At 41.6% G+C, this 18402-nt stretch overlaps 1 protein-coding gene across 12 annotated transcripts in view; it reads left to right on the top strand.

The window, feature by feature from the left end:
* Positions 1-18402, top strand: part of DNM2 (dynamin 2) — a 100575-nt gene that overhangs the window by 49794 nt on the left and 32379 nt on the right. For 2 of the 12 annotated variants that reach the window (XM_061583494.1, XM_061583475.1), the window contains exons 9-15: positions 1547-1614; positions 2759-2897; positions 6561-6647; positions 9800-9870; positions 15358-15387; positions 17330-17381; positions 18063-18074. In XM_061583494.1, coding sequence (XP_061439478.1) covers positions 1547-1614; positions 2759-2897; positions 6561-6647; positions 9800-9870; positions 15358-15387; positions 17330-17381; positions 18063-18074 — 459 coding nt within the window. Of the gene's footprint in view, positions 1-1546; positions 1615-2758; positions 2898-5539; positions 5679-6560; positions 6648-9799; positions 9871-15357; positions 15388-17329; positions 17382-18062; positions 18075-18402 lie in introns of all 12 variants that reach the window. The other 10 variants (XM_061583541.1, XM_061583522.1, XM_061583532.1 and 7 more) reach the window with 6 other exon arrangements.

Raw genomic sequence — 18402 nt, 5'->3', positions numbered from 1 at the left:
AATAGCATAAAGTACTAGTTCCCCTCTATTCGGCACTGGTTAGACCTCATCTTGAGTACTGCGTCCAGTTCTGGACACCACACTTTAAGAAGGATGCCGACAAACTGGAACAGGTTCAGAGGATGATCAGGGGACTGGAAACAAAGCTCTGTGAGGAGAGACTGAAAGAATTGGGCACATTTAGCCTTGAGAAGAGACGACTGAGGAGAGATACAATAGCACTCTTCAGGTACTTGAAAGGTTGTCACACAGAGGAGGGACAAGATCTCGTCTTGATCATCCCAGAGTGCAGGACATGGGATAATGGGTCAAGTTACAGGAAGCCAGATTGTGACCGAGCATCAGGAGAAACTTCCTTAATTGTTAGAGTGGTACGACATTGAAACCAATTACCTAGGGAGGTGGTGGGCTCTCCAACAGTGGAGGCATTCAGGAGGCAGCTGGACAGCCACCTGTCGGGAATGCTTTGATGTGGACCCCTGCATTGAGCAGGGGAGCAGACTCAATGGTTTTATAGGCCCTTTCCAACTCTACTGTTCTATGATTCTATGACAAGGAGGTCCTTCACCTACAGTGAAAACAGCTGCACTGCCCTTGTAAACAGCTGAGGGTTTGAGGGCTTTTGGTTAGCTGTTCTGGTGCTAGTAGTTGCTGTTGTTGTGTGCTGAATGGCCTGGATCTATTGTATCTGAGAAAACTTTACCTAGTGAGGCATAGCAGGTGACCTCCTTTGCAGTTTTAATGAATGTTTTATTACTCATGCCTTTGTGTGAGCTCCTACTAGAATTTTGTCCCCTTTCTGATGTACTGTTTTTAAAAGCTTCTTACTTACTGATTTTAAGATTTTATCATTCTTCTCTGATGCTTGCTCTGGTGAATGAGTGAATTATAAATCTTAATAATAATGAATCTTGTGATCAGCTTCCTATTTGAGGATGCCTTTCTCCAGTAAGGGAAAATGGAACACTTCTAGTTATTGAGAATATTTATCCTTCCTGATTGGGAGAAGGGTTTTCTAGTCTTTCATATGTAGGTTTGAGTTCTGGAGGGCAGTTGACCAACTGTAGTAGGAACGATGCACCAATAGACACCAGTAGAATGTTCATTTTAAGTTTTAAAAATGGTTCAGTTCCTGGGATGACACTCTGTCTTATCATACCTTATCCACTCACTCCAGCATTGGGCAAAGTCCAATTCACAGTTCACACAGATGTTAGTTTTGACCCAGGGTGAAACTCACTGAAACTCAGTGGCACTACTCCCACCAGATGGAGACAGAACTTGCCCTTGAGGGTGGCTCAGAGGAGCTACATGTTCCAGGATGCCCTCCTTCTACTGAGGTAATGGTCATAGGCAAGTACCCTATTCTTGGCTACTATGCCTTTGTATCCTGGATCTTTACACAAGTTCTTGCTAAGATGGTTGGTAAGTATGGCTTCACCAAGGTGCAAGCATCTGAGGAAGAAAGTAGATCCCTCTTTGTTTTCAAGGTAACCAGCAATTTTGTTTCTACCACCTTTTGTATTTTTGGCTCTTTGTCCTCTAGATGGAGTTTGATGAGAAGGATTTGAGACGAGAAATCAGCTATGCAATCAAAAACATACATGGTGTAAGGCAAGTATTGGAAGAATGGCTGATTCAACACAGCACAGTATTATCATGTCATCCACTGATAAAATGTATACAATGATAACTATCAGGGGCACCCAACACAAGCTGATAGTGAGTCTGAGGGATCTCTGCTACTGATCGCACTTCCCATTCTGCCCAAGTCAGAATGAAAAATGTTAGTGAGAAGATGCAGGGAACTTGAATGATGGTCACCCTGTCACTGTGCCTGGTGCTTTACAGATCTAAAGGGATGGAGGAATTTGAGCAAGAGACGAGAAAAACCTTGGACTTTACACGTATTTGCAAATACTCCTAGCACAGCACTTCTTTTACCCCCTCCCCCGCATGCTAATTTCAGCAGTCTTTTGCTTTGTTTTTGTTTTGTTTAGAAGCAAAGATGCAGCCATGAGAGATTTGTTTTTGAGACACCTTTTTGAGTTTAGCTGTATCTAGCTAAATTTGAAGTCTTCTTAGGACAAAAGCTTTTAATGTTCATATAAAATGGGCCAAAAATCCATAGGCTGGGAGATTCTGCAACTCTGTTGAAATAATGAACAGTTCCTTTTAGCCCCTGTACTTCTGGGGCAATAATGCACAAGGTCCATTGATTCCAGTGCAATTAACTTCTCTTTCTCTCCTTCCCCCGTCCTGGCAAAGTATCTCTAATGGCCTTTGCCCTGCCCAGCTTTTCATCCATCCTGTTATTTATCAGTGCCCTCTGTTTCTTAATCATTGGGGGGGTTCTTTTCCCTAAAAGCTGATATGCTTACAGTTTGCTTTCTTGCCTGCTGCCTTTCCATATTTTGATCTAGAATAAATGCCTTCTTAGGGGAAAAAAACTGTAAGCGGGTACATTGCAGAAATCAGTTTGCAAAGTGTTGTCTTGTAGCAGAGATTAGTCTTCTTTCCCTGCTCTCCTTCCATCCACAACAAATTATTCATTTTCTGGTGCCCTCATTCCATCCCTTGGGTGGTGTTATTTAAATGAATTGTGTTACTGGCAGGTGGGAGAGGGCTTGTTGCAGTTGTGGGAGGGAATTGTGTTCTAGAATGCTGCAAGCCTTTAAACCTGTTCTCTTCTCCCTCCTTGTTTTTCTTCTCTGCCATGTTTGTGCCTTCCCTTCCTCCTGCGTGTGGATGACTGTAGGACGGGGCTGTTCACACCAGACTTGGCATTTGAGGCCATTGTGAAAAAACAGGTGGTGAAGCTGAAAGAGCCTTGTCTGAAGTGTGTCGACTTGGTTATTCAGGAGTTAATCAATACAGTTAGACAGTGTACCAGTAAGGTATTGAACTAGCTGGAGGCAGCCTGGCCCTTACTGAGTGGGTTGGGAAAACCTGCCAAAACCGCACTGTTCTAATCTGGTCACCTTGACTAGCACAACCTCCAGCAAGAGCTACAAGCTTCTTCAGAAATCCGGATTGGCTGGTGTTAAGATGGGATTGGGGTTTACTCTGCAGGGGAAACTGTTAAGTTTCATACGCTTCTACAAAGATGCGGTAAGCAGGATTGGTCTGTGTTTTAAGCTTCGCCTGTTTTTGTCCTGTGCCTCTAAACAGAAGCTTCTGTTAGCTCTCTGGAGGTTGCCTAGGCAAGTGGGCAGATTCTTCTTGGATCTTTGCCCTTCTCTAAGTGCACGGCCTCTTGATCTGCCATTTAAACCGCTCCCACAAGTTTTGTTTGCAAAGGCATGGCCATTAGAAAGCCAAGCCACTGTTTTGGCAAATTAGCTTCAAATGCACCGATTGGCATAATGAACCATTTCCATTCTAAAGGTCATCTATTGGGAATTCATTTCACTGTTTCAGTATGGTTGTCCTATCTACATGGGTTATTTCCATATTGAAAAAATGACCTCTTAGAGAGCCAGCTTCTCCCTTGCTTCATCTACTGGAATCAATAGCAAGGTCTATAAACTGAGGCTGCAGGATCACGCCACTTGATTGCGTGCCCTTTTGACAAGAACTTTGATCCTTAGCAAAGTAGTGAAAATGCTCCCCTTAAGAGCGGTTTACATTGCTTGCTTACTGCAGTGGTGTAGGATCTCTGGGTTTGTTTCTGACAGAGGAGTTGTGTGCTTTTGTTGTTACGTGAAGAAGCCAGCACTTGCTCTCCAAGATCCTTCAAGTCCCAGCTATCCTAATGCAGCAGAACCTCCTGCTGTCTTCTGATGCACAAGGCATTTTAGCTGTGATTGGGCAACTTTCTTGAATTCAGATTTCAAGGACTTTGTACAGGAATCAGTCCCCAAAAGAAGTACTTGTTTCTGGGGTGGGGATGGAGAGGCAGAACTGTGACACAAGAGTACTTGCAGACACTGTCACAGGAGAGGAATGACTTCAAATTCAGGCCTTCAAGACCAGGTGGTCCCTTTCCTGGGACAGTGGCATTCTTTGCAGGGTAAATGAGTCAAGGAAACATTGTTAGACTGTTATCACAATGAAATGCTGACTGCCGAGGCAGCCTTAATGATATGGTCAACCTGTGTCAGCTGTACAACTTCAGACTGTATGGGCCTCACTTGATGGAATGCTCCATGGTATAAATATTTTCTGCATGCAGAGAACTAACATGTTAGAGAGGATTCTCATCTTTCATTCTCCCTGCCATGTTAGTAGATATACTGTTTTTATGTATGGAGGAGCATTAAGTCATGTCAGCCCCACTTCCAGTACAGCCCAGGCACAAGGTGACCACTACAGTCACATCATGGAATTCCAGCATCATCTTCACAGCTCAAAAGCTCTAGCAAAGGCGGTAATTATCTCTCTGGAAGTGCAAAGTCAATAATATATTAACTACAATTTCTAACCATCACCAAATACTGTAAGTATATTTCCCTTCTCCTGTCTGCCATCGGATGCCAGGCAAGTAGAAAGGGGCACCTTTGTACTGCTTCCAAAATGTGGCAAACTCTACCTCAGTAGTAGCCAAGCCTTTTGCCACAAGTCAAGTACAAAGTGGTATCACTCCACTATATTCTGTAGTGTGTATACAGCGCCCCAACCCTGTGCCTGAGGTAGGTTTGATTTTAGTCTCCTGAGATGGTGAGCAGGTAGGAGCATAACCCTTGAGTGAGGCAGGACTTGTCTGACTTGACATAGTCTGATCCTGAGGTGTTTCAGCTTCATTATTACTGCTACCTGTTTAACTTGTGGCATCTATGCCATAGATTGGCTATTGACTCATTCTCTCAGCCTTAGGGAGCCAGTAAAAGGCAGGTTTCTATCTTCTTTGCCAATCACACTCCTGCTGCAAGGGGCAGACAGAACACAATCTCTTTGCAGCAGCACTTGAAGTTACTCCGAGCCAGGGCCAGCTCCAGGCATGCGGGGCCTCTTGGGCATCAGCTTGCCCTGGCCCCCCAGTGGGTGGGTAGGTGTGCGTACGTGCGTGGGCTCCCCTACCTGTCTAGTCTTAATGAAGATGGTGGCCACGGTTTCCCTAAGGGGAATGAAGCCTCCACCGCCATCTTTGTTGATGGCACACGTGCGTGCTATGCGCGCACATCTCTGCCATCAACTAAGATGGCGGCAGCGGCTTCAGTACCTTAGGGAAGCTGTGGCCGCCATCTTCATTAAGAGCAATGCTAAAAAGCGGGCTGACAGGTAAGTGGGGGGCACGGATCGTGAAAGGGGAGCGGAGGGCCCCTCAGGGGCTCCTGTAGCTCCGGGGCCCTCGGTCCAGTGCCCAACCTGGCCGCCCTTTAGAACAGGCCCTCCTCTGAGCGCTGCTGAGAGATCCTGGGAAGGAGTAGTTCCTTGTCAAGAGTTTGGCAACGCAGAAGGATCTTCCTGAGAAAGTGCTGCTGCTTTTTTGTTTGCACATTTACTAACCTTTTGAATTTCTTTCTCCCCTGTCACTTTTTTATTTTCGTGCTTTTCTTCGGAATCTCTCCTTTCTGTTCGCGCTTTCTGCATGGTGCAGGACGGGGCTCTTCACGCCTGACATGGCTTTTGAAGCTATAGTGAAAAAACAGATTATAAAGCTCAAAGAGCCCAGTTTGAAGTGTGTTGATCTGGTGGTCTCAGAACTGGCCATGGTCATTAAAAAGTGTGCAGAGAAGGTAATGAGTCTCTACTTCCCTCCTCCCCATCTCCCTGACACCTGGAATATGCCTGCTTGTGGTGCCCAACTAAAAGGAAGTTAAACACTTTCAGTGAGGGCAGTCTGTGTTGGAGCAAAACCAGAGTGCCAGCAGCTGCCATTATCTTTATTTGTTTATTTAACACGTATACTGCTTTATAGTTCAAGAAATCTCAAAGTGGGTTTACATCTCAACAAAAATCAATATTTATTATATAACAAATCACGGGGGGGGGGTTCGTCCGAGGGATGTCCACCAGAATATTTAATTTCCCACTTTGATTGTACAGCAGGGTCCCGCAAAGACATTGCACTGGTGTTGCTTGGATTATAACTGTAGTTGAACATGCTTTGAAAAGCAGATAAATCTTAGGAGCACTTCCTGTGACTCAAAGCAACTCTTTTCAGTTGCTCTGCAAAAATAAGTTTGCTTGAACATTGGATCACAAAAAAGCTCTCATATGTATCAGTTCTAAAAGCATGTTGGCAAAATGCAATCACCACCATCCACAGTGAATTGTGGGTAGCCCTGTGCATTTAATAAGAAAGCAAGCAGCTCTCACTCTTTTTCCTGTGGCAGTAAGAAGCCAGACTCATAAGTGTTCCTTCTGCTAAATTCCATAGGGGTCTTGGGCTGTTTCCCAGAAGTAGGCAATGGGGAGCATAGAGTGCATTAAACCCACAGAAAAATACTTTGTATCCTTATTGAATTGGCAAAAAAATGCTATTATATTGTGCCTCAGGACTTCCCCAGTGGTCAAATTGAGAGGCAGCCCACCCCTTCCCTTCCTCTATCCTTGCGTGTCTCTGTGAGTGATGCTAACAGCTGCAGAGATCTGATATCTTTCCTGCTTGTCCTCAGCTTGGTTCCTACCCTAGACTTCGAGAAGAAACAGAGAGAATTGTTACTACATACATCAGAGAACGAGAAGGGAAAACCAAGGACCAGGTGAGCAGTGTTTTTTTGTTAACCCTCGAAAGAATCCTTGGGGATGACTGAGAATAGCAGAGTCAGAATCGAAAATGATGTTCTGTTCCAGCTGTCAATCACAGCAAAGTGAACCCGCTCTTTGCTCAGCTTCCTCAGTGTTCCCATTGAGCTGGTATTGCTGTCACATTAGTGCAAATAGCACTGAGCTCTCACAAGTGAGGCCACAACTTCCAAAGATCAGAACTTGTTTTGAAGGCCAGCTGAATTGGATTTGCTTCCTATAATCCTTATATTGGCTGTACTGTTGGTAGAAAGATGGACCTGTTCATCCTGTCCTGGTGGTAGAAAACTAGGACATGTGTAAAAAGGAATAATTATTTTCTGCAAGCATGATGTCTGCAAAGATACACTATTTACTCCTCAAATGAGAACCAATAATCTACCAGTACAGGACAGGCCAAGGGAAAAGGGGCTGAAATTCACAGTCATACAGAGAGTGCACCTGGTAGTTGGGAACAAATATGAATTCTAGCTGCAGTGTGCTGGGATCTTGTCCTTGCACTCTGGTCAGTAAAATTCTTTATCACTTCAGGATGTAGCAGAGAATTTTTGAGCCGCTACTTACTTCAGTTTGGTAGAAAGGCATTTTTTTAAAGCAAATCATCTTAAACATCTGTGTTTAATAATAAAAAGGATGCAGTTGCAAGAAAATTTGGGCTTCCTTTTATTTATAATTCGTAAAGTTGGAGACTTGAAGGCACATAATGACAAAGTTAGAGCTCCTTAAACTGAAACAGTGTACCGCTGTTCTGTAAAATCAATATATCTTAAGTACACACAACTTTATTTGAACTGTGTCCATAGTCAACAGTGTCATACCTCTTGTGAAGAATGTAACCCTAAAATGGACTGAAAGGCCCATTTGGTCTGATCCATTGTCCCCACATAAACCAGACCACAAAGAGAGGTGCTTGTTGAGCACAGAGTTCAAGATGATCTTATGACACAAGGCAGAAAGCCAAACCTTTCCCCACTCTTTAAAGAGCATTAGCCAGTCTGATCTGTAGGATAATTCCTTTTCAAAGTGTAGACAAAACTGCCAAGAGGCTTTCAAGAATGCTGGTAATGAATTGCGGCTCCATGCCAGCCAACATCCTATCTTTAGCTATAGCTGTCCTTGAAGAGGGAAAAATGACCAACATAACAGATGGGCAATTTCCTAGTTAACGAGACCGTAAATTGATTACATCTATATAAATCTGTGTGTTAGTAACACAGTTCTGAAGGAAAAACACATTTTTGAATGATGCATCCATGCATTGTAATAGGCGCCATCTTTGAAGAATCATTACATCCTTTATGTGTGTGAGGGGGAGGGAATACCACTTCTAAGATGGTATCTGCCACTTAAATGTTTTATAAGTACTTAATTTTTAATATAACATTTAAAAAAGTGTTGCCCAATTAATTGGGGGGACTTTAAAACCTTTTGATTGACATTGGCAGCCCATTTGCTACCGGGCCAAGTTCAAGGTTTTAGTTTTGGTGTACAAAGCCCTATACAGCTGGGGACCAGGATACCTGAAAGACCGTCTTACCCCTTATATACCCAGCCGATCACTGTGCTCTGCAGGTGAGGGCCTCCTGCAGAAACCATCTTATCAGGAGGTCCGTTCTGCACAATATAGGAAATGGACCTTTAGTGTGGTGGCACCTGCCCTGTGGAATTCCCTCCCTTTGAATATTAGGCAGGCGCCATCTCTGCTATCTTTTCGGCGCCTTTTGAAGACTTTCCCCTTTCAACAAGCCTTTTAGGTTGAGACCTATCCCAGTATGTGTCTGTGTTAGAATTGCTTAATATGTTTTTTAATAATGTTTTTACCCCTTTTTAAAAGTTGTTTTTTTAATGTTTTTAATGCTGTTTTGTTTTAATGTATTTTAAGATCTGTTTTTATGATGTTTTAAAGTGTTTTTAGCGCTTTTTTTGCCGCCCTGGATTCCTGCTGGGAGGAAGGGCGGGATAAAAATTAAATAATAAATAATTAAAATGAAGTGTATCTGATCTATTATAAATCCCTAATAAAAATACTAAAATACCCTTCACAGACTTTTTTAACATGCATAAAATTAACATTTGGTTACAACATATGATGAGAATGATTCGCTTCCTCCCTTTGTGATGGATTTCCCCCCTAACTCACTGAGCTTTAAAATACTGCTAAAATAAATTGCTAACTTGGGGAGACCATTTCCTTCAATAACAGCAATAGAGTTCAGGTTGCACAAGAGCCAATTTTCCAAGTTTGGCTATTTTGCCAAATCATTAAGGATAATGAATTTTTGCTACTTGATTCCAAAGCTGTAGAATTCATTTCTCAAGTTTATTACTTTAGAGCAAATGGGGAAAAACTTTCTGGTCCTCTATCCCCACAAAATCACATCCACCTTAAGTCCTAAACCTTAAGTCTGAAGAATGTTAACCTCTGGTTTCTTATCTGATTTTGTCTTGAAACTCTTGGAAAGAACAGTGAAGTTCCATGGATACTGTATGATTCCTGCTGCCTATTCCATAAATGCTTGTTTAGATTAATTACACTACAGTTGCAAACACTCATTAGAGCTGCAAAGACATACTAGAGAGCAAGTCTATTGAGCACACTGGGACATTCTGTAGTGTAGCCAGGGATAGGATTGCACTGTTAAATGTGTCTGATATGCCATTCTGCATTCTGTCATCTGCACAAGTTTTTTTTTAAAAAAACTTTGTCTTACTAGATAAGTCTATAAAGGATATTTTAGGATGTTTACATTTGGTGCTTTTGGAATGTGGTATTGGACTACAGGCTAATTAGCAAATAAAATATTTGGTTTGGTGTGGCCAGATTTTATTTCACAGTTCAGGATCTGACATTGGTGAAGGAACTTCATCTGTGATGAACTTAGCAATTTTTCTTTTAGTTTTGCTTGTGTGTTATGCTCTGCTCGTGTAATTTAGTTGGAGCACCACCTATTCAAATTAGAATTGTGGAATGCATAAAAAGATGTTCAGGGCAACGCTCTCTACACAGGCTGAGTATTATTATTATTTATTACAGAAGAGTGGGCTAGACGAGCTGTTCTTATGACTCGTTTCATGCCACTGAGCTGGTCTTGTCTTACCTTCTCTCCAGATTCTCCTGTTGATTGACATAGAGCTGTCCTACATCAACACTAACCATGAAGACTTCATTGGATTTGCCAAGTGAGCATCGGCTGCCAAGTAAAATACAAGAGACACTGGCTTGGTTCACACATAATACTAAACTGCGATTAAATTTTTAATTATGGTTTAACTTGAATTAGCAGTGTGCTGATGCATGCTACCCAAAAATCCCTGCAAAATCTTGGTTTGTTATGTGCAAACCCACACTTATGGTTTGTTGTCCCCATGATGGAGTGGAGAAGAAGCAAACCAGGTACTAGTGTACTGGTCGTTCACATAAAACCATGGTTAAATATTAATTATGATTTAACACTGCCTGTGAAGCAGGCCACTGGGAAGCATTATGTGGCCTAGATAGTACTACTGATGTGGGAAATGAAGAGAAGTTTTTTGCCAAGTAGCTGAGAACATATTGTGACTGAATGTCTACTTGGATTAAGCAACAGCACTCTTTGCTTGAAATGTTTTCTTAATGCAGAATTGCTTTCTGGTAGTAGAGATCTCGGACTGGGGTTAAATTAATTTGAATAACTAGAAGCTGAAACTAATGTGTGATTGAGATTTTTGAGAAGTTTTGAAATTCAGTAGCAAATTCTTAAGAATGAATAGATAACAGCAAGTGTGTGTGAGAGAGAGAGGAAGAGGGAGGAAGGGAGGGAGAGGGGCAGGCCCATGCTTAGCTTTGATTTGCGACCATTCCTTCCTCAAGTCTTGGAGCAAGTAACTCAGAAATGCATATATTTTTAAAAGCCAGTTAAATGAAAATCACAACGATTTAAACTTTATCACTTACAATGAATTCATTTAGATTCTTACCCTGTTCTGTTACAAAGTTGTGTCCAGCTAGCAAAAGCCAAACAAGAAAGGAAGGTCTTATCCCACTTTTATTTTTATATATTTTATTTATTAAATTTGTTAGTTATCTTTCTACACACACGTGCACTCAAAGAGACTTACAGTTAATAAAAAGTAAAATAAAAAAGTAAAACATTAAAAAAAATTTAAAAGTTAAAAACAAAAATAGTACATAAGGTGGTGGAGTAATACTTACGAAAACTACACAACAGAAGCCCTCCAAAAGCCTTCCACAGTAATGGTGGGAAAAGAGAAATGTTTTTGTCTGATGCCTAAAAAAAAAAAGATAAAGGTGTCCCTGCACTTGTAGTGCGAGTCGTTTCCAACTCTTAGGGTGACTTTTTGCAGCGTTTCCTAGGCAGACCGTATATATGTGGTGGGATTGCCAGTTTCTCCCCCAGTCTTTCTTTATCCCCCAGCATATGCCGGGTACTCACTTTACCGACCACAGATGGATGGAAGGCTGAGTGGACCTCGACCCCTTTTACCGGAGATTCAACTTTCTCCTTCCGTTGGAATCGAACTCCGGCCGTGAGCAGAGCTTCGGTTGAGTTACCGCTGCTTACCACTCTGCGCCACGGAGGGTCTGATGCCTAAAGATGCCTAATTATGGTGCCAGGCGGACCTCCTTGTGGAGAGCGTTCCACAAATGGGGGGCCTCCACTGAGAAGGCCCATTCTCATTTTGCTATTCTCCACATCTCCTTTGCAGGGGGCACATGAAGAAGAGCCTCCAATACTGAGCACATGGTCTGGGTTGGTACGTATAGGGAGAGGAGTTCCTTGAAATATTAGGCCATTAAGCACTTTGAATTGAGCCCAGAAACTAATTGGTAGCCAGTGCAGTTGTGCCAGAAATGGTGTTATATGCTCAAACCCTCTTATTCCGATGAGCAGTCTGGCTGCTGAATTCTGCACCAGGTGCAGTTTCCAAACTGTCTTCAAAGGCAGCCTCACATATAACGCACTGCAGTAATCTAACTTAGAGGTTACCAGAATTCAGCCAACAGAAGTCAGGCTATCCCTGTCCAGATAGGGTTGTAGCTGTTATCTGACAAGTCTTCCAGGAAAGTGTTGCACTTTATGTATGGGATGCCTCTATGTATGGGATGGTCTGATGTTTTGTGCTAATAGCATTGAAAGCAGCTTCAGTTGAGCTATTGTAAGACTTGTTGGGACACAGGAAAAGAGAATCACTTGTAAGCACATAGGGTCCAAGGCTTTGCAAGACAACATCACCACTTTGCATTGTGCCCAGAGGACAATAGGGAGTTTACGCAATGTGTTAGAGAACTGATGCGTTACATTCAGGGTGCTTGCTGTCACTTCACCATCCCTGCCTTCACCTTTAGCAGAGGGAGATGTGGTTTCCCTTTTCTTCCACCACCCTTTATAACAAAACTGCTATTAGGGACTCTGCCTATTTCTCCTAGCCCTTGTTATAAACATCCACGTCAAGCCCACCCATCCACCCCATGTATCTTTATGACTCTCAAAGATAACAGCTCTGGGTTGGTCCTCTGTAACCTGCTACAGTTACTTTCTCAGATACTTGGTTGCCACCATTGATACTGTTTCCCCCTTTTTGTTTATGTGTTACCACCCTTGTTTTCTTGTACAGAAGGGCCCCACTCATATGGCAGGTTCTGTTCCAGGCCCCCGCCGAAAAGTGAAAACCGCCGGAAAATGGGGCCCTGCTCAGCTGTAACGCGGGAGCTCCCCGCCCTACAGCTGATTGAGCGATCAGCTGTAACGCAGGGAGCTCCAGCCGCCGCACTCCAGCCGACAGCGATCAGCTGGAGCGCACAAGCTCCCCGCACTACAGCTGATTGCTCGATCAGCTGGAGCGCGAGGAGCTTGCGTGCTACAGCTGATCGCTGTCAGCTGAAGCGCGGTGGCTGGAGTTTCCCACGCTGATCGCCCCGCTGGCTCTGCCATATTAGCAGAATGCCGAAAAGCGGGGCGCTGACAAGCAGAGCCCTACTGTAATAGTTGGCCAAGAACCAGGCATGTTTAAAAAGAACAAATAAGTTTGTTTATTTAACAGATGTTTCTAAGCAAGATTGTTTACATTTCAAGTACTCAAGCACGTGGTTTCTAAATATGTTCTTTCCTTATATAGTTCCAACAGTCTTTACTGTATTATCAATTAATATTAACTTGGCGCTCTGGGTTCCTACTGGGAGAAAGGGCAGGATATAAATTTAATAAATAATAATAATATATAACCTTCTACAACCCCCTCACACCCACACATATCCTCCAACCCTCTCCCTCAAAAAGTCAAAACCTATCTGCCTCCAATTACAATTCCTATCCGTCAACTCTCAAACCTTTCAAATATCTGTTATTCCACATTAACTTAGCCAATTACATGCAGCATTCACCAACATTCCATACTCTCGTTCCACCCTCCCAACTCCCACTACTTACCATACTCAACCTATTAAAACCTCACTTACCTTATTTATTTATTTATTTATTCGACTTATTAGTCGCTTATCTGGCTGAATTGTCAGCCACTCTAAGCGACGTACAAAGCAGAACATGTAAACATCAAAACATTAAGAGACTAACAATAAAAACTAACAATAACATAAAAGCAACAATTTACAGTTAGTTGTAAATTCTCTGAATGCATTAAGTGGTATATAAAAATGCTAATACACTGGTCTGTTCCACTATTTAAAAGAAAGGTATAGGTGTGTAACAAGTCACTATATAGATTAAGGGTCTAAACATTGAAATAAATCCACAACAATGATTTATACAAAAATATGGAACATAACACATGCCATCACCACAGTGGTGACTTTAGAAGTAAAGGGCAGGCCCAGAGTATAGCATGTTATAGTCTATAATCTATATCTGTCTGATATAACTATGCCAAAAAGGGATGCATCTTTTTTTCCATTGGAAATGTTGAAAAACACTCTTAGCTTAGAAGTGCACCTTAGACGTTCATATGCAGCAGCCAATTCAGAATCACTTAGAGACTTGACAGATACTTGAATGATGCTCTCAGGTCCTGGTGATTACTTTAAAAAAAACTTATCTTTGTCTTGTCACCTCTGATGTACACAGATCTTCAGATACTCAAATGTGGGTATCTCTCCAACACTGATGTAAAAATGTATCAGTTGTCTCCGGTTTCCCCAACTCCCTCCAGTATTATTTCATATTTTTGTTATTCAAGGATTGTACACCCTCTCTAGCTAGTTTTCTGCTTCTTTGTATTGGTTCTTACTTGCTTCTCAAATTATTCTTGGTTTGCCTCATTGTAAATTTGCATTTTGGTCCATCTATGGCCCCTTTCCCTCTGTGATTCAAGGCTGTTTAGACATATTTCTTGACTGTTTCAGACAGGTTTGTGTGCTTTCTAATATATGGAATGTTTTGATTGGGCTTGTTTAAAACAATTATCAAACCCAGCTTCCTGAAGACATAGACCTTTCTCCTTTCCTCAAAATGTTCCCAGTGCCTAATAGATCTAAACTCTTTAATCTCATGTGCTTAGTAGTTTTTATGAATGTTTTACTTACCTAAATCATGGAATCCAGTATCTTGAGATTGTTTCCTAATACCATTTCTACTTCTGGTACCTTTATAATAACTGATTCCTGATCTGTCTGTAGCAGTCTATCTTGATGCCTTTCTATTCATTCTTTATGGCAAGCAGACCGCATGCCAGTCACAAACTATGTACATTTGTAATAATATATACTATGCATATTTGTAACGTATACAAAAACTATATGCAGTTATAATGGTGAAATTGTCTACAGGTGACCCCTGAGAAACATCCTTAGGGTTCATCACTCTAAGTTGTGAGTACTTTCAATTTCCTCAATATGTTGTCCTTCTGCCTTCGGGTTGTAATTTTCCACACCATTACAGGAGCTGCCAGAATGGGACTGAAACATTTTTTCCTATGTCCCTAGAGATTTCCACGAGGTACTTCTGTCACTCCTTCCCTGCTCCTCAAGCTTAGCTCCTGTAGTTCTAGCCCCAGGGGAACTCACTTCTTCTTTGAGATTCAGAAACTTTTTGCGGTGTGCCCACACTCACAATCTCTGCGCAGCACAGACACTTGTATATATGATGCTTGATGCAAAAACTAGACATGTGTTAAGAATTTGTGGCCAATTATCATTCCTTTGCGAGTGTACTTTCAAATGTGTGCATTAAATAGACATGCTTGTCAAATTAAAATGATTATAAGATAAAATACTACTTGTTTCACATAAAACATTGGATGGGTTCATTTTACAAATGTAATGTATGAAGTGCCCATGATTTCTTTATAGGGGGCTGTAAGCAGAATTTTCAAGACTTGTGATTTTTCACCAAGAGCATATGATCTCAGTAAGAGGTCCCTGAACCCTTTAAACTTGTTTACCTTTTCTTTAATGCTGCCCTGAGAACATCTGTTGTAGGATGACTTAGAAATACCATAAATAAATTTTAAAACATACTATTTGGCATCAGCCCAGCAAGTAGCCTGCCCCCCTTTCCTCCTCCATTTTCTGTCTCCCTCTCATGTAATGTGCGTGTGTTCAGTTTATTCATGTATCTCTTCACGTTTAATTTACAGTTCATGCTTTTTCCTTCATATCTTTTTTTCACCTTGCTCTTCCCTCTGGATACCTCAAACTTTCCCCAATCTCTCCAGCTGTTACACTGAGCAGCACATGGCGGCTGGGTGCGTATCTGCCTGTGAGAGTTTATTCTTACTAGGTCTAGAGTCTAGCTTGTCTAACTATTGAAGAACTTGTTGAAGGGGTCTTATGAAGACTGTGGTGATGATTGTCATTGGTCAGTGGAAACAGATTTCCACAAATCTCTTCAATGGCAAGCACCCCTAATCCTCTAGCAAGGAGTAGCGCATAGATCCTCTCACTGGAGATCCCATTTGAGCTGCAGATTGGAGAAACTAAGAAAAAGCGGGAATTTCAGTTGAGCAGAAATTCAAAAGACGGGAAGAGACTCCTGCTTTTTTTTTTACCTTCTCCATATCCCAGCATAAGCAGGAGAGGAGAGTGCTCTTGCACTCAGGTTCTGTCTGCAGGCATCTGGTTGGCCACTGTGAGGGCAGGATGCTGGACTAGATGGGACATTGGGCTGACCAGCAGGCTTTTCTTATATTCTTAGGTTCCCCTCTCCTAAGCCTTCTGCATGTGCCAGTGGAGTAGGGAGAAGGAAGAGGCACAGTGGCAACCGCAAATAATGGTTGGCTAACACGCTATCTAAAACCAAGAAGGAAAGAAACCCAACCTAAACAAACCTAGAAGAATTCAATTGGGCTAGATGATCTCTCTGTTCAAACATTATATATAATTCTGTTCTGTTTGAAATGGCTATTAGTCATAAGACGTAATTAAAAACTTCTATATGTATCAATACAAATCCTTGTGCTAGATATTTCTAACAAATATAAGTTTAATATACATAAAATGGCTAGCATTCATAAAACCATATATAAAACAATCATACATAATAAAATGTCATTGTGCTGAACATACTCCAAACGCATTTCAACCTATATAGGTCTTCTTCAGTGGGAACTGTAAATTTTTATCAATTAAATGTTGTTGTGCTCCTTTAGCATTCCTAGATCCTGTAAACAATAAGCACGACCTACAGACAAAGTAGAGAACAAATATAGCCAACTATAACTCAATATTATGCATATAAAAAGCAAACTGATAAAAATTTACAGTTCCCACTGAAGAAGACCTGAAATGCGTTTGGGATATGTTCAGCACAGTGACATTTATTGTTATGTATGATTGTTTTATATATGGTTTTATGAATGCTAGCCATTTTATGTATCTTAAATTTATATTTGTTAGAAATACCTAGCACAAGGAATTGTATTAATACATACAGAAGTTTTTAATTGTCTTATAACTGATAGCCATTTCAAACAGAATAAAATTATATGTAATGTTTGAACAGATAGATCATCTAGCCCAATCGAATTCTTCTGGGCTAGTAAGCTATGTCAACATTTGTAGAGTCCTGAGTGGACAGCCATGGAACATACAGCAAATGTGCATGTTCTGTGTACATGTGCATGTAACTGGATGGTGAGAGGCAAGTTGCATCTAGCCATCATGGTGTCCCAGAATTATTCTGCTGCCAGCTTTAAAAACTGGCAGTGCCACAGGACAGGATTAATATTCTAATACCGCATTGGTTGAAATACTGCGTTGTTCTCTCCAAATGCTAGGAGGCAGGTTCTTTCAAGTAAAGATTTAGCTGAGGGCTGGAGAAGGAGGTTTCTTCCACTTCATCCCTAACGTCTTTTGCCTCTGTTGTGAACAGTCCCAGTTTCAAAGCCCTGTTTCCTGCTAGTTTAGATCTGAAGTGGGGTGTTTCAGAACTGCTCTGGCTGTGTAGGAAGTCTGTGTGAGAAGAATCTGTTGAATGGCATGTATCTCCTCTGGCCCATTGCTGGTGAACCTTTTCCTGCAAGTGTTGGTTTTTCTGCATTTGTAACCTCTCTAATTTGGCTTGACTTTAAGATGATTGAATGCATTGCTTACTCAGTGTAGCTAACATGTAAGTGGACCCTTGAGTGGGGGGTGTCACCCAGCAGGCATGTTTAATGTGAAACCATCTTTTTGTCCTTTTTCTTTCAGCGCACAGCAAAGGAGCACCCAAGCAAATAAGAAAAGAGCAATCCCAAATCAGGTACTGATGCATATGTCTCCTTCTTTCAGACTGGTAGAACCTAGTGTCAGTATACCCAGTCCAGCCTGTTGGGCACACTATATAGTTGCACAAAATTGAACTGGCTTGTGAGCAAGGCATATTTTTAAAAATGGTGGTGCCATTCTTGCCTTATGTCATTTGAAAACTGAAAATTACTTAATGCTGGCCACAAGGTGCACAGTGCCTCCACCAAGTTGTTTGCTGCTTAACTCGACCAGAATAAATTTCCCCTACAGATAGAGCCAAAACTCCATGCCAATTGTAACACATATAGAAGAGAAAAACTTCAAGACAGAAGAATGCAACTAGAAATCTCCAAAGGAATGTTTTCAGTCTTGAGTCTCTTCCATATCTGATAGGCAGGTCTTGAGCACAGTACTGGAAATGTAATTTGCTGCAGGAAGTTAGTTTGCATATATATGTTAATTCTTGTTTGGAAAGACTGTAATGAAACATTAACGCTGTACAATTATAATTAATAGCATGTAACTTTTTTCTTTTGCTGTTTCTTTCTGCTTCTCCTTTTTTTCAACCATTTTTGTGTTTCCTGCTTCTCCCTTCCCCTTCTACTCCCATTATTTGGTTTTCTTCACTGTTCTGTCCCCTCATCCTGCTTTTTCCTTATTTTACCTGCACCACTAATTTTGCCAACCTCTAAAGGGTGAGATACTGGTAAGTACCTGTATACTGTGCTAGTGATTGATTCGTAAAACCTGGTGATGGAGACTTCCTTGAACAACAACAACAAAAAAACCCCAAATTGGGTCAACTCTCTGCCTCAAACAAAGTGCACTTAATTGTACAGAAAAGCAAGTGCCTTCAAATTGTATTCCAGGACATCCAGACATGGGAACCATAACTCTAAACTTAACTGCCACTGCTGAGTCTTGGGCTTATCAAGTGGGTGATGAATGTACCTTTAAGTGGGAATGGTAGCTTTCTAAACCCTTCATTTTAGCCTCAGAAAATTTGGTTTTAACCCCAGGGTCCTTGGAACTCT

Source organism: Rhineura floridana, chromosome 1 (assembly GCF_030035675.1).
Source record: "Rhineura floridana isolate rRhiFlo1 chromosome 1, rRhiFlo1.hap2, whole genome shotgun sequence".
Classification (NCBI taxonomy): Eukaryota; Metazoa; Chordata; class Lepidosauria; order Squamata; family Rhineuridae; genus Rhineura; species Rhineura floridana.
This window is presented reverse-complemented; position numbering and strand designations above follow the sequence as displayed.